Source organism: Sciurus carolinensis (genome assembly GCF_902686445.1).
Source record: "Sciurus carolinensis chromosome Y unlocalized genomic scaffold, mSciCar1.2 scaffold_425_arrow_ctg1, whole genome shotgun sequence".
Taxonomy (NCBI): domain Eukaryota; kingdom Metazoa; phylum Chordata; class Mammalia; order Rodentia; family Sciuridae; genus Sciurus; species Sciurus carolinensis.
The window spans coordinates 36,286-52,790 of NW_025920114.1; the positions used below are offsets into that span (position 1 = coordinate 36,286).

The window sequence follows — 16,505 nt, forward strand, 5'->3', positions numbered from 1 at the left end:
CTTCAACCTTATTTATTTATTTATTTGGTACTGGGGATTGAACCCAGAGGTGCTTAACCACTGAGCTAGATCTTCAGCACTTTTTATTTTTTCTTTTGAGATAGGGCTTTACTAAGTTGCTGAGGCTGGCCTTGAACTTGCAATCCTCTTGCCTCAGCCTCCTGAATCACAGGGATTACAGGATTGCACCACACTATACCTGGCCTGAAGGTTCATTTTATTGTCACCACCTTGAAGGCCTGCCCTCAGCTGGGTCTACCAAAGACTTTCTTTTGTTAGGCCCGTTCCGATCCTAGGTCACAATTTTAAAGACTATTGAATTTAACCAACAGTAAAAATGATGATTGTAGTTCCAGAATTTTAAAGCTAAAAACATCTTGAAAATAGCCAAGATTGAACTGATCATTTTATGGATAAGGAAACTGAGACCCAGCAAGGTCCTTGGTTGGTCCCTAATGTGTGCTTGCCTCCATGGGGGAAACTGGGGATTTACACTGATCCTTCAGTCAGTGGGACTCAGCTTGTGTAAGTTCAGTGATGGATGATGTAGACCTACTGTGTGCCTCATTCTGCTGGCGTACAATTTAAAACAAACCAGAAATATTATCATCTAAAGCTTTGAGTGGGATTTTAGGTTGCTTCCTTTTTAAGAAGGAAGACTATTTTTATGTTTCTTGGGTACAATAAACCTAGTACCTCCAGCTAACAATAGAACTCATTCCTGCTGTAGGTAGAAGGCAGAAGCATCACAGAGGGGCCATGCACACCAATCCACCTGCCAGGACTCCAGGAGGGGAGCACTAGGGTGAGATGAGCCCCTGTGGGGTCCAGCTGTGGATTCTTAGGAAAGCTGGAGCATGGGACAGCCTTTATCCTATTCTGGAAATTTTCACTGGCCACATCAGCAGTTCTTCGTGTGCATCTTCATAGACTTTTTCTTTAGCAAAAGGGAGGATGCATTAGTAACCCAGGGCTTTCTAAACAAAGAAGTACAGTAAAACTTCTAAAAGTCAGACCTCTGAAGTCAAGGTATCAACAGGGCCACACACCTTGGAGGTTGAAGGGGAGGATCCTTCCTGGCCTCTTCCAACCTCTTGTAGCTCCTGGCATGCCTTGGTTTGTGGATGCCACCACTCCACCCTCTGCCTCCGGCTTCACATAGTTCTCTGCCAGGTCTGAATTTCCCTCTTCTTAAATGCCAACTAGCCATTGGATTAGGGCCACCCTACTCCAGGATGACCTCATCTCAGTTACATCTGTAATGATCCTGTTGCCTAATAAGGTCACACATGCACAGGTTCTGGGGTTGGGATTTCAACATATCTTTTTTTGGTGACACAATTTATCTCATAATAAAGGCTATTAGATATTTCTTGAGATAAAATCTACATACAGAAAAATGTTCATGTTGTAAGCATAGACCTTGGTGGATTTGCACATAGTGCACCCAGATGATGGTCAACAAAGACCATCTCATACCCCATACCTTTTAAGGAACTTGTTTGTTGGTAAGGCATTTTCCCAGGGCTTGTAGCCTGGGTTGTGCCTTTTAGGGTTAGATCTGACTCATCATCGACACTTCAGGCTATATATACTGCTGTATAACAGCCAATGATGGTGGTACCTTATTGCAAATTGTAATGAGCATTTGTACTTTTTAACCCCAGTAGCTTCCTGAGATGTCTGTTGTAAAGCATATTGTCCTAAAACAAATTTCGTCTTCAGTAGGAATAATTAGATTTGAGTCAGAGATTCTGCCAGAGGTTCCTTGGTTGAATCAATCTCAGGTATGGCCAGTTACCTCCCAGGGGCATCTGTCGTTGCCACTGTGGGACACCAGGGGGCTCTCAGTCACGCCTTTGCTCACAGATCCATTTTGGGTGCCTTCTCTGTAAGATTCTTGGCTTGTGTGGATGAAGGTCTTCATTGGGTAGCAGGAGGGGACTGTAGCCAGGAAGTGCCAGTGCTATGTCAAGTGGTCTGAGACCTGGGCACTCTTGACACCAACATGCTGAGGGCACCCAGGCAGGGGTTGGAAGTTCCTCTCCTTTTATTCTGCATTTGCTCCCATTTCAAAGTCATACCATTCTTCTGTACTGTTCTTGTGAAAGTCACACATGGTAACTGTCACAGTGAGTCTCTATCTTTGTGATCCTTGGTTTGCTTTCCTGTAGAGTTGAGAAGGAAATCCTTGCCTGACCTCCTTATCCCTTAGTTGTTTTAAGAGCCAGGATCAAAGCTGTCGGGCAGGATGTTTAGAAATGTTGCTGTAGTGGATTCTGAGAAACCAAGCAGGGAATGAGTAAGAAATTAACTATGAGCAATGCATAGTTGAAATTGGGATTGTGGAAAGTTACATCGTTACTGAATTGATGAGCATCAGAATACATGGAACCATGGGAGTCACACCACTGTATCGCAAAGTTCTCCTCAATGACCCCCTCTCCTGTACTGGGGGTTGAACCCAGGGGTGCTCTACCACTGAGCTTTTGATACTTTATTTTGAGACAGGGACTTGCTAAGTTGCTAAGGCTGACCTCCAACTTATGATCCTCCTCCCTCCTTCCTCAGCTTCCTGATCGCTGGGACAGGTATGTGCCACTGTGCCCTGCTAATGATTTTGATTTTCTGGCTCTTGTGTTTCATGTCAGAACCAAAAACCACATTAAAGAATACAGTGGAGTACTGACATGTTCCAGGTCTTTTTATTTTTTTATTTTTCTTTTTTCCTTTTAATTTTTGAGACAGGGCCTTGCTATATTGTTTAGACTGGGCCTTAAATCTTGGGCTTCTGTGATCCTCCTGCTTCAGCCTCCTGAGTAACTGGGACCACAGGTATGTTGCCACCACAGTCAGCTCAGAAATTCTTTTCTGAAAAGTGGTGAAAAGTATCTGTTGTTGCCCTTTTTTGGGACACAGTGATACATATCCACATAGCTATCCTTACAGGTAAATGTTTTTATTATTGTGCATCAGAGTTCGTCCTTGAAAGTACTTAATGAGAACAGTTCAGGAGATTGGACTGAGATAAGGTTGTTGCTAAAGATTCAAATCGCTGGGATTACAGGCATGTGCCACCATATATAGTCTCTCCCTATCCACTGGGTACAACGGCTCAGTTTTAGGTGGGGCAGAAGTGCTACTATGTCAGAAGACTTAGGGATTTTAATTCAGGTCATATTTTAAAGTTTTTTGTTTTTTGTTTTTTGTTTTTTTTTAAATCCCAAATCTGTGAATGGGAGAGAGAAACATCATTAAGGAATTAAGGCTTTACACATCAGAATTGGTTGCTGATTAAACCAATAATGGGTTTCTGGTTTTTGTTCAGTCTTGTCCTCTTCAGACTGCTGTAATCTTAAGGACTTTGCTATTTTTAATTGGAGGATTCCAAGTTAGATAATAACTTGGCTATTTTTGTTTGTTTCTAGCTTCAGTTTGGCCTGAATACTACTACTGATGAGATGAGGAATTCATTAACATATTGAAAACTCTGCCTCCAGGTAGTCCCACTGCATATGAACTTGGCTCTCCATATCCCTTGGTTCCACACCCATAGATGCAACTAACCTCAGATAAAAAATACTCAGAAAAAAAAAATTGTGTCTGTATTGAACATGCACGCTTTTTTCTTGTCATTACTTCCTAAGCAATACAGCCTACCAATACATAGCATTTACATTCCATTAAGTAATGTAAATGATCTAGGGATGGTTTAAGGTAAACAGGAGGATATGTATAGGTTGCCTGCAAATTCTAGACCATTTTGTTTAAGGGACTTGAGCATCCTCTTATTTGGTCCCCTGTGAATAGGAACAACTATTTTACTTTGCCAGCAAAGAATGTAGCCATCGAATAAATGGAAATGTAATGAATCCATTGTAACTGGTAGATTTTTAGGGCAGATACTATATATCTTACTCTTTTTTTTTTTTTTTTTTTTTTTTTTTTTTCGGTGCTCAAGATTGAATCCAGGACCTCACCCACACTAAACACACACATTATCACTGAGCCGTGTGCCCTCAGCCCAGCATGTCATACTCTTAAAAACATCGAAATGACAATATTTTAGTGTTCTTTTTAGCTTATTACTTAGATGCAATGATACATTTTACCCCTTAGTGGTTCCTTTTTTTTTTTTAAATTTTCTTTTAGTTGCAGATGGACACAATGCCTTATTCATTTTTCTGTGGTGCTGAAAATCGAACCCAGTGCCACACACGTGCTAGGCAAGTGCTCTAGCACTGAGCCACACCCCCAGGCCCAGTGGTTTTGCTGTCTGGGACTGTTCTGTTTATTGTTGAGTTTTGAAAAGTATAATAATTAGAAGAAAAATAATTTATTGATTAAAAATTATGAACCATTCTAAAATATCAGTGTTTTCTGGAAAGAGTTATCAGTTGTCCTAACTAACACACCTTCCCAAGAGGACACTGGGACTCCTGCACCAGCGAGTTTAGTTCTGCACCCCCAGCTCCTGGGGCTCTGCCCCATGGCCCTTGAGGTCTCCCTCTTTGGATGCAGGTAGCTGCTGTATCTCCAGGCATCCTGTCTTTGTTTAAGCCGCAAAAAAGGGGAAAGGGTGGTCCCAGATGCCTCTGTCCTTTTAGTATAGGGCGCTGTCAGAGGATGAGGCTCCTGCGTCTCTGTGGTAGATTCAGATGCTGGAGAGAGTCGTGCCAGCAGCCACCATAGATTGACATTAATGATGAGGGAGGGGATATCACTTGGAAAAGATGCGTGAAGGAATCTCAGAAAACTTGGGAATTGATTGAAGCTCTGAAAGAGAGGTCAACTTTGGAGAGTCAGGAAGATTTTGGGTTAGAAAACAGCATGGAGAAAACAGACGGAGAAAACCGCACAGGTGGAGAAGACTGCCTCCGGGTGCAGGGTTCCTGTGCACATCCACTTCATGGACCCTAACATAAAAGGGGCTGTTGTTCACATCTGAGAGTAGAATGTGAATTAGCCAAACCAGAGGATGCCAGTGGTTGGTTACACGTGACTGTGGGACATGATTATTTGGGGGGCGGGTAGGTGGAGTAGGGGAGTTTTTAAATTTGTTTTCTTTTGCACTGTGCTGGGGATTGAACCCAGGGCCTTGTGCATGCTAGGTAAGTGCCCTACCACTGAGCTATAACCCCAGCCCGGGTTTTACCTATTTTAGAAAGTGAAGATTGCCAACATTTGAGGAAAGAGGAGTTTACTCCCCCAAGGTCCCGATTTCTAGTTGCTTTAATCAAATGGGAAAGCCTGCCTACTCTGGACAGTTAACCCCCGTGGCACTGGGTGGTAACTACACCCTGTGATGGGAGGACCCTGCCACTGCCCACAGGGCCCACTGCTTGGGCTGTGTGTTTTGTATAGCCCGCCCCTACACTCCTGTCTGTCCCTCCCTGTCCCCAGGAGCACTTGCCCGTGCAACCCAGAACTCCCTGTTTTTCTTCCATTTCCTTAGGCTCTGCTGACAAGGCTTTACAACAGAAATTGCTGAAGACTTTTTCAAAAGGAAAGCTAGCCCTTGTGATGACTGAGGTCATCCATATTTTGCCCAAGAGAAAGATGAAGGCTTGTGGGGCATGTCTCCGAGTTCACTCCAAGGAAAGGTGAGGGATCTTCACTCTGTTCCCCCTTGTTAATGCCTCCTAGGCAGCGTTGGCTTGTCTCAAGGCCAGAAGCGCCTTTGAAATAGCGGTAGGATGGGAATGTCCATGAAAAATAAACAGCCCTGTGTGAGGAGGAGCAGGGAGGCTCTGTTCTCACACCCAGTGGCTCCGCTTCCTGTTTCTTGAATGCAGATCTCTTTCACATTGCATTTTCCCTTTGAAAACTGTGGATTTAAGTAATTCCAGTCATCTCTATTTAAGCAGGCACTTAAATGACCAGACTCATACATCAAAAGGGAAAGGGGCAGGGTGCAGGGCAGATCTGTGTTTCTAGATTGGCGGGAAGCCTGCTTGAGGGTCTCGATGCTTCTAAAACCTACTTGAAAGGGCCACGATGGTGTTTTTCTCTTTCCTCCCATGGTTGTGAGATGAAAGCTGGGCTTTAGACAGGAACTTTGCTTATCTTTGCTGGTTCGTTTCCTCTCTCTTCGTTCTTTCCTGAATTGTCACCTATTACATTGCACTGGACGTGTATATAGCAGGAGAGGAACAAAGATAGGGTTTGGGCTTTGTCCTTACAGAGATGGCAGTCTCATGGGGGCAAGAAGCATAAGCAGGTTAGAAGCAGTGGCTGGTGGTGTGCCACGGAGGAGGGAGCCCTGTCCCTTAGTGGAAGCTCAAGTGCCCACCTGGAGTTCTAAGGACTGAACGGGGGGCAAGCCAGGCCAAGCGTGTGCATGCCAGTGATGGGCATGGGTGGAGTGGCCAGAGGGGATCTGGTAAACAAAGCTCTGCAGTCAAGAAAGACCACTTTCTCTTAGGGAGGAAGGACAGAGGCTCATTGTTGCTGTGTGTGATGTTTAGGCAGAGCCGATGGTGTCCAGGACAAGGCCTGTTTGCATGGGAATGGCAGGACTTTGCTAAACAGTGTGGCCCCCACCTGGCCTGACCAAACTGGTCTTCTGATTCCTGCCACAGACCAGAGAAGAGGATTCATGTGAGGTGGTGGCCTCCTGCTTCCTCCATGGTAAGAGGTGCCTGTAGAAGTGACTCGGTTTTGTTTTTCTGTTCCTCAGGAGCCTTTCTGGACATCTCTAATATGCATCCTTCCTCTAGAGTGAGTGGTTGCCCACGGGGGTGATCTTGCGCCCCAGGAGATTTGTGGAGGCATTTGTGGTTGTTACTTCTGGGAGGGGCGGGGTGTTGTGCCCTTGTTACAGTTTCTAGAGGGGTCCGTGGGGTGCTGTTCAACATCCTACAGAGCACAGCACAACCCCCACCCCTGGCAATCTGTCACTGGCCTTGAAGTCAGTAAGGCGGAGGTGGAGAAGGTTTAAGAGGTGGAGCCCAGTGGGAGGGGAGTTAAGTCAGTGGGGGTGTGCCCTTGAAGGAGATAGTAGGACCCCAGCCCCTTCCTGCCTCTCTCTTTACTCTCTGGCTGCCATGAGTTAAAAAGGTTTCCTCTGCTAGGTGCTTCTGCTCTGAGGTACTGCCATGCCACACACCCAAAAACAGTAGGGCCAAAGAACTGAAAGCTCTGAAACCATGAGCCAAAATAAAACTTTTCCTCTTTTAAGTTGATTATCTCACATATTTTGTTACAGCAACTGAAAGTTGAATAACACACAGACACATTGGCTTAGTTCAATCCGTTGTGTCAGTTTATGCATCCACCAAGTATGCAAGATTCGCAGGGGTAGGAAACAGTCCAGATATCCCTAGGCAGATGGATGGATAAAGAAAAGGCAGCCTATACATATAGTGGAATGTTATTCAGCCTCAAAAAGGAAAGCAGTCCTGTCACATGCTATAATATGAGTTATGCTGAGTGAGATGAGCCAGTCAGTCCCAAAAGACAGATGCTCTATGACCCCACTTATATGAGCAATGTAGAATAGCCAGCTTTACAGAAACAGTAAGGAGAGAGGTGGGCACTAGAGGCTGAGGTGATGGAGAGCAGGAGATCATTGGGTATGGTTTTAGTTTTGTAAGGTAAAAAAGTTCTAGAGATCTCTTATAGCACAAATCAATTGTAGTTAATGCTAACAAATTTATATGATTTTTTTTTTAAAACCACAATTTAAAAACAAAGAGCTACAGATGTGCTTGTCCTTTTGGGCATCTTGTTCCTAGTAGCCTTTCTGGAGTTTGGGCACGTTAGCTGTGGCCCTTGTTCCATGTCAGTGGCTGTGGGGTCTGGCTAAACCCACAGGACAGGCCATCTCTTTCCAGAGGTTAGTCAGGAAGTAGAGGCACTTAGAATATTGTGGGGCAAAAAGACTCTAAAAGGAATAAAGGTGATATGACCATGGGAGAAGGACCACAGGGCAATGTTGGCGGGTCCCGCACTGTTCAGTCACTAACCGGTGCATTTGAGAAGCTGCCCATTAGTTTGGGGAAGGGAAACTTGTGGGGAGCCCAAGGAAAGCCTGGCCTGCCGTGAATCTGAGCCAGTATCTCCTGGTGGGCCTGTGGTTGTGGCTGATGTGTCACAGGACCCTGAATTGGGAAGAGTAAGGGGATGAAGAGTGTGGGTTATGAAGACGTGCTGATGCCTTTCTGAGCATCTCTTGCCCTGTGTGACTGTGTTGTGACTTCTGGCATGTATTGTCCTCTGTGTCACTTTTGCCTTCAATCCTTGGGCAACTTTCTCTTTAGAGCAATCTAAGGAAGAACCCTAGAGGGACAGAGGATGTGGAAAACAGTTCCCATTTTTACCAGGATGACTGGTCATTCACTGTACTTAACAAATAAATGCTTGACCTGTGCATGTGGTATATGTTCAGAGGGCTGGCCCAGGAGAGGTGTGCACGTGATACTGTTACATTCCCTGTTTGATTGTAATACATGACATTTAAATACCCAGGGGTGCTCAACCACTGAGCCACATCCCCAGCACTTATTTTTTAATTAATTTATTTTTTTATTTTTTAGTTGTATTTGGACACAAGACCTTTATTTTTTATTTTTATTTTTTATGTGGTGCTGAGGATGGAACCCAGGGCCTCATGCGTCCTCGGCGAGTGCTGTACCACTGAGCCGCAACCCCAGCCCCAGCACTTTTTGTTTTTGAGACAGGATTTCACTAAGTTGCTTGGGGTGTCACTAAGTTACTGAGTCTGGCTTTGAACTTATGATTTTCCCACCTAGCTTTGAGTCATTGGGAGGCATGTGCCACTATGCTCAATTTCATTTTGTAGTTTAAAAAGGTTTTTATGTCTTGAAAATTTAACTGCCATTTAAATCATGTCTTTACTTTTTTATTCTTTAAATGGGGGAAATGTGGCCTCGTTTCCACATTATCCACTTAGGCCAAACTCCCACAAAATATTCCGTTTATAAATTGCTACTTTCTGTGTTCTCTCTTTCCTGAAATTCTGTAATAGGTTAAAAAAAAAGGAAAAAGGCAAAATAAAACATTATGTTTAAAATAAATAGTAAGAATATCTAGGATAACTAAGCTTTGGGATTTTGTTTTTTCTCTTCAGCCTTACATAAATATCTGGGAGATTGTAAATGCCCAGTTTTCCCTTTCTAGTGAACTAGTTTCCTTATGTTATAAGCAAGAACCTGATAATTTGTCACTGAACCTGAGAGTGAAATAGCCTCTGCAGGTTTGGACCTAGTTTGGACATGAATAAATTGTAACAATAATAAAGCAATGGTTTGTAAATAAATACATTTATACAATACTTTAGAGTTTGTAACATGTTAGTTTTATCTCCCTGATTGTCCTAGGGTATAAGACAACTGACTCTTATCATCATTTTTGGATGACTAAACCAGCAGTATTAAAGAAAATTAAGTGATTTTCCCCAAGTCATGTAGAGGCAAGTCTTAAGTGTCAAGTCACTCCATCTTTGAAGTGTTCTAGGACACACAGCCCCTACCCCACCCTGTGATCTATTTCTCTCTCATTGCCACCAGGGTGCCCTGTTCATATCTGATACTGCGCTTGCCTCATGGAATCTGTATCAGTCCAGGTCCAGTTAGGAGATGAGCCCACACAGTAACTGGAAAAAGGAGTGTTTCATATAAATCAAGACTAGATGAATTGACCAAATCCCACTATGCCCACTTGCTAATTGTCTTGTCTGTCTATAAGAGCAAAGTTGAACAATTGCCAAAGAGACTGTGTGGCTCAAAAAGCAAAAAGTGTTTATTTATACTATGACCCTTGATGGAAGTTTGCTTGCCCCCAGTGTGAAGGATTGTTATCTGGATGCAGTGGTGTGTGCCTGAGTCCCAGCTACTTGGGAGGCTGAGGCAGGAGGATCACTTCAGCCCACAAATTCTGGGGCAGCCTGGGCAACATAGTGAGACCCCCATCACTGAAGAAGAGTAAAGAACAGTGACAGGTCGTTACTTATTATTGACTCATTATTTACTAGTAACAACCACATGTAAAGAGAGCTCTTAATTCCCCACCCTTTGATATTTATCTCTTCCTAAATGTACATACCCTTTTTTCCATGCCCTTGATTTCATCTGTTTAGACCAATACTGCTCTAACCTTTTATATAATCGTTCATACGTGCAATGATTCCTGTAAACGTATGCTCCTGGCGAGTGTGGGGTTCATCATGCATTTTCAATAGCCAGCTTCTACAAATAGATAAAAACTTATACTCCACCTTCAGTTCATGAGAATTCATTTGTTTTCTGTTTTCATTTATACTGTTTACTTTAGTCTCTGATGCGATTTTATTTTACTTTTCTGTAATTTCTGTAGATATTAAGCTGCTTCTTTTGATTGAAGATTTATCTTCAATCTTTTTATTGAAGATTTATCTCCTGTAATAAAGTGACATTCGAGTCTCTCACCTTTTCTTTGGTGTCCATGCCTTTTTCTTGTTAAGTGTTCTGTTATATATGAGGCAATTAGTTTCTCCCAAGTTGTCCCTTCACTCTGTACTCTTTAATGATATCATCTGGTGAATATGAATTTTATTTTATTATTTTCCAGTTTATAAATTTAAAAAATATTATTGGTATAACTTTGTGGGGGGGAGGGAAGAGGAGCTCTTAAAACAGTATAGGCATGTAAAGGAACAGGCACTGATTACCTCCAGGGCCAAGGTGGAGCACCTGAGGAAGGGAGCGATCTGGAACTGTGATCCTGGGATCCTCCCAAAGCCCATATTTACATCTCATGGGCATTTGTGGGACTGTGGTCCTCTGGAGAAATTTTCTGAGGGCTTTAGTCCAGCTGGTGAGCCAGCAGGAAGCTGGCCGGACTGTGGTTGGGGCTCACCGGAAAGCCACCTGAGGAACTGTTACTAAAACTCTGTTGGGCAGCTGCCCCCTGGGGTGCCGGTGGGACTTGTTAGGAAGCCACCCTAGCACCACACGGAGTTCCACTGACTACGGGATCCCACTAAAGCAGGCAGAGAACACATGGATATGGAAGCGGGACGCCAATTCTTCCTTCTGTGTCCCTCTACTGCCCTCTGCTGGCAACACTGGCCAGATGCCAGTCACAGGCTCAGGAGAAACATTTTCCAGGTCCCAACCTAGTATCACAGCATCGGTAGGAAGGCCACTGGGACCTGAATCTGGGCTTTGGAGTGGCTGGGTGGTGTGGGCTGTGGATCTCTTCCTTTCTTAGGCTCCGCTTCAGGCCTGGAGGTAGCAGCTGCACCGTCAGCTGGGAGTCCTGGATTTGGCTGAGGCAGTGTCTTGTAAGTGGTGGAGTGGGAGTAGATTCTTCCCAAGTCGTCTTTCTCCACAGGATTGTGGCTTCCTCCAGCACACAGTGGTATTCAGAGAATGCTTCCTCAATGATGCTCTCCACATGCTGTCCCTGGGGGATCTTGGCTTTGCACTGTCTGGTGTGCAGTGCAGACCTGATGTTGCAGGCTTTGTTGAGTCCCAAGGCCCTTGGACCTTCATACCATCTGGGGAGTAGCTCACAGCTCTGAGCTTTACTATGCCCCCTGCAGAAGCTGTGAGTCCCTGGCACTGAATGCATACTTCTCTCTGGTGTCCTGTCCAGCTGGGCTGGGTGCTGAGTTCGCCCTCCTGGCCAGGGCAGGTTCCACACCTACCCAGTTCTCACGTCAGTCCTTGAGCCAGCTCCATTTTGCTTGCTCATTGCAGTCTCTACAGCTTCCGTCTCTTCTGCTTGTCTTCTGAGGCTCCATGGCTTCCCTCCTTGCTGTTTGTTGGTAGGCACATGCCCACCTTGCACCCGAGCTGATCTTTAAGCCATGGCTTCCCCTGGGGGCATCTCACTCGCCTCTTGGGGTCCATCAGCCTGGCTCTGTCTGTCTCCTTGTGCAGACCACATTGACCTTTCTGTGTCTCGGGGGGCCTCATGTGACCCAGCCCTCATTTGGGGGAGGGATGAAAAGATTGTTAGACCTTTGTCTTTGTGTGTGTGTGTGTACGCGTATGCATGCATGTGAGGGATTGAACCCACAGCCTTGCACATGCTCTACCACTGAGCTACACCCCAACTCTTAGACCTTGATGTTCCTATGCTCTGGACTAAATACCTATGGATTATCTAGTTCCAAAACATCTGAGGTGGAGTTTTATTTTTCTCTCTTTTTTGTGTATGATCATTTTTCTTTTTTGATGTCGTTTGGTCACTTGTGAAGAATGGGATTTTCTTTTCCTTTCATAGTTAAGATTTTATTGGTTGGGCCGAGGGATAGCTCAGTGGTAGGGTACCAGGCCATGGGTTCCAATCCCAGCTCTGAAAAGCAAAAACAAAACGGTGACTGAAAATAGATTAGGGGTTGTTTTAAAGATCAAAACACAAGACATTCCAGTTTCCCCACAATTCTTAATGTTCTCTTCAAATATCTAAAGTACTATGTAATTGTGATTCTTTCTAAACAGGAATAAATTTCCAACTTAAAATCTGAAGCCAAATTTTTCTAAAGAGGATATCAGGAAGCAGTCTCTTCAGATGTTGATAAGCTGCTATGTCACGAGTCCCAGTACTTCACAATGTGTTATCATAAATACTATAAACTCAAATTTTCTTTTTTCTTTTCATTTTCTTTCCTCCCCTCCCTTCCTTTCCTCCCTGCTTTCTTCCTGTTCTCTCCTACTCTCCCCTCCCCTCCTCTTCCTTCTTCCCTTTCCTTCCCTTCTTTCAGTGGGTATTGAACCCAGGGGCTCATGCATGTTAAGCACTTGCTTTACCACCAAGCTACACCCCCAGCCCCAAACTCAAAATTTCAGTCTTTCAAAGCACATTAACCAAACGATTAGGAACACTGGGCTGTCCTTTAGAGCATATGTATTTCTGCCCAATGTTCCTTTAGCAAACAGTTGCATTAAAACAGCAGTGGCAACAACATGGGATTAGAAACCACTTAAATTGTTCAGAATGTATTAATTGCACAACTGACTGCACATTGCCAGAGGGCTTTGTATTATAGGATATGAAAACTGCACCTCCTTATCTGTGGTCTTTTAACCTGACACCCAGGACAAAGCCTTGCCAAATTCAGTATCCATCTGTTTTCTGGTTGTACCAAAAAATAAACAACCAGGAGATGATTTTACCTCTTGAAAGCAAGCAAGCAAGCAAGCATTTGCACTTCATAGAACAAAATGAGGTAGGATTCTCTCCTTAAAAATGCCTCTAAGCCAAGCACAGTGGCGGACACCTATAGTCAGGAGGCCAAGACAGGAGGATCATGAGTTCCAGCGCAGTCTGGGCAATTTTGTGAGACATGTCTCAAAATAAAAAGTTGTTGGGAAAGTGACTTAGGAAAAAAGAAAAAGTTTCTAGAGCTACTAAAGACTCACATTTACAAAATAGTTGGTAAGAATGTTCCTCTGGCTTGGGGACAGGAACGGGGATGGGGATGGCTGATGGAATCAGAGTATGTGATGTTAATCACATTTCTTCTCTCCTGCTTCATCAGGGCTGCGCTCTCAATGATGGTGGTTTCTCCTTTTTTGCAGATAGAGCCTGAGTTTCTTGGTCAGCCACTTTGGCCCATTCCACCCCTTCCCTTGTTGTCTGCACCTTCCTGTCTGAAGATGCATTCTTTCCTGTTGCCTTTTTGGCTTCATTTCCACACATGTGTCATGGGTTTGACTGACAGCCTCATCAGCCTCCTCTGGGCTCTCCTTTCTTTGCCTCTCAGGTGGAGTGAGTAGATGTTCCTCTTGGGCATCTTGGCAATGTGGCATGCCTGCACACTGGAGTCTTCGTGAATCTGTGCTGCCAGGCTTCTGCCTCTCCTGTTGCCCCAGCTGCTGGACCTGCAGTGGGAAGCCAGGAATGACTATTCTTAGTCTTGACTCACTGGGGAGGGGGTTTTTATTTTTCCCTGGGCTTCTCTGTTATCAGAGCACAAATGGACAAGTCAGGTTATTTCATCATCTGCTGCCTTTCCTGGATGAGTCAGGTTTCCTTTCTGAAGGAACCACGCTCAAGTACAATGAGTAAGAGAGTTAAATTAAGCAGAGTAAGGAGGTGACTTCAGCGATGATTATCATTGTCCTAACAAAAGACCTGGTCATGCAGAGGTTCTTCTCTGGAAAGTGAAACATTCTCACCAGGGTCAGAACTGATAAATTGCGAGTGTGATTCATGGGCTTCGAAATGTTAGTCTTAGAAAACAAAGTTGTTCATGCATCTTTCCTTTTGATCTCAGTTCACTGTGATCTTGCAAATCCCTCAGGCTTGAAATCTCCTGTCACTATGGATGAGGTTGTCAGGTCTTCCTTCCCCTCCTCACTAGTCCTTGCTCACCTTAGTTTTCTCTTCCCCGCCTTGGTTCAGAGCCTGTCTCCACCCTTCAGGAGTACTCCAAAGACTTAGGGGTTGGTACCCACTAGGCTTCTCTTCCTTGCTATTTCTTCTTTATCACCAAAAAAATTCATTCTGAGTGTAACTACATGATTAATCATCTGGAAATATTGGCTTTCATGGGAAGTTTGCTCTCTCATTTTTTGCCTGCTGTCATTGGCCCCCACTGCCACAGTCTGACTCCAGGTCCAGTTCTCAGTCTTCTCGCTTCCTGCCCTTATCTCCACCCACCCCTGTGCACACTGTGCAATCTGTCTGGTGCCTTATCCCTCAGGCACACCTCAGCTTCCTGCCTTGTGCCTTTCTTCAGGTCAAGACCTCTTTGGAACATCCACTGCAGTCTACTGCAGCAAGCTTGTCCTTTCCAGTGACTGTTCATGGTGTTTTCTGTTCACAAAGCCTTTTCATGTCCTCTCTGAGGCAGAGGTGGACCTGGCTCCTTACGTTCCCAGTGTGCTGCACATGGTTACTTCCAGTGCATGGATTCAAGGTTCCCTACAGAAATCCAGATTCTAGACCTTTCTGGGTCTTTCTTCTTGGTCTTTCACGTGTTCCATGAAATGTGAAAATGTTTGTTCCAGAAAGGACTTTCATAAACTGTTTTTCCTCCTACTGTTCCCAGAGAAAAGATTTTCATAGAAACAGTGAGGCATTCTGCATGTTGCAGGATGCTTAACTCTCAACTGGGGCCATAGGAGTGAGTTTTCCATACAGAATACCAATTAAAAACTAAGAAAACAATATTCTGCTCCATCTGTGAACTTGGTGCTTTGTGTCTGTGCATGCCCACAGTGAGCACAGTGACCAGAATGGGTTTGGGATGGTTTTCCTCCTGGCTTTGCAGAAGGGATTTTTGGAGTTAAAGCAAGTAAAACTAAGACTTTTTCTTAGCAACTCAAAAAGGGGAGTGTGCCATGCTTGACTCTAACATTCTACAGACATTAGGCAGACATAGGCTAGAGTAAAAGAAGCATCAATTTGTAATTCTGTAATGCATGATGTATTTACTATAGGGAAGCTGACAGTCATTCTCCTATGAAAACCAGTACCAACCTCAGACTTGTTCCTCACCAAGTTCAAGCCCAATTAACTCAGCAGAACTTTTGGAGTTGGATGGACCAAGAGTATAAAGTTGTGTAAACTTTTTTTATTTCTGTCTACTTTCCCCATGAGTACAATAAATATCCTGGAGATACTTGGCAAGGAAGCCATTGATGATGATGGTGGTAGTGATGGTATACTACTTTATCTCCCAAATCCAGACACTTTTGCTGGGAAATGTAGGTGGAGTGAGATTTAAGGAGGCAGGTGGATGTTTTGGAAAGTGATCTTCATTACTAGTGGAGGAACTATAGGGAGCTTTGCAGGTGAGAAGTAATAGATGTTATCCTTTCTAGCGTAGATGGAGGTGCCTTAGGTGGCAGTACTCTGTACGAGTCTCGCAGGACTTGTTATAACAACGAGTTTGTCATAACAACGAGTTTTTGTGAGAATGAGGCTGAGAACCCCAGCTGTAATGGTTGAGTTAGACACAGGTAATGTGCCTGCTTCAAAACTGTCCCAAGACCTGCAAGTCTCTAGCCATCATGGTTTTGCCTAAAGATGTTCTTGAAATACCCAGATTCATATCAGGGAGAAGGACCTAATTATAATGTTTGGCACATATTATTCTTAGGCTGGGGCCAAATGGTTTTCATGTTTTTAGATATTGAGGAATGCATGATTTTTTTGTGTGTGGTAAAAGACACATAAAATCCTAGTCATTTTGAAGTGTATAATTCATCTGTGTCTGTTTTGAGAACTTTTCATCCTCACAAACTGAAACTTGGTGTCCATTAAATGCCAACTGCCCATTCCCTTCTTTACCCTGTACTTGGCAACCATCCTTCTGCTTTCTGTCTCTCTGAGTTTGACTTCTAGATACCTCATACAGTGGAATATACAGTATTTGTCTTTTTGTGACTGGCTTATTTGATTTAAAATAATACCCTCAAGGTTTATACATGTTATGCTGTATAACAGAATGTCCTTTTTCTTTTTTTAAAGCTGAATAATATTCCATTGTGTATATATACACCACATTTTATTTATGCATTCATTTGTTTTTTTTTTTTTTTTTTTTT

The 16,505-nt window shown here is 43.9% G+C and overlaps 1 protein-coding gene across 2 annotated transcripts in view; it reads left to right on the plus strand.

Annotated features, from left to right (window-relative positions):
• Positions 1 to 5,474: 5,474 nt before the first annotated feature.
• Shroom2 (shroom family member 2) overlaps positions 5,475 to 16,505 on the plus strand; it is a 78,443-nt gene continuing 67,412 nt past the window's right edge. The window contains exon 1 of one of the 2 annotated variants that reach the window (XM_047537429.1): positions 5,475 to 5,603. In XM_047537429.1, the coding sequence (XP_047393385.1) occupies positions 5,577 to 5,603 (27 nt within the window). In that variant the 5' untranslated portion in view covers positions 5,475 to 5,576. The remainder of the gene's footprint in view (positions 5,604 to 16,505) is intronic. The other variant, XM_047537430.1, reaches the window with a different exon arrangement.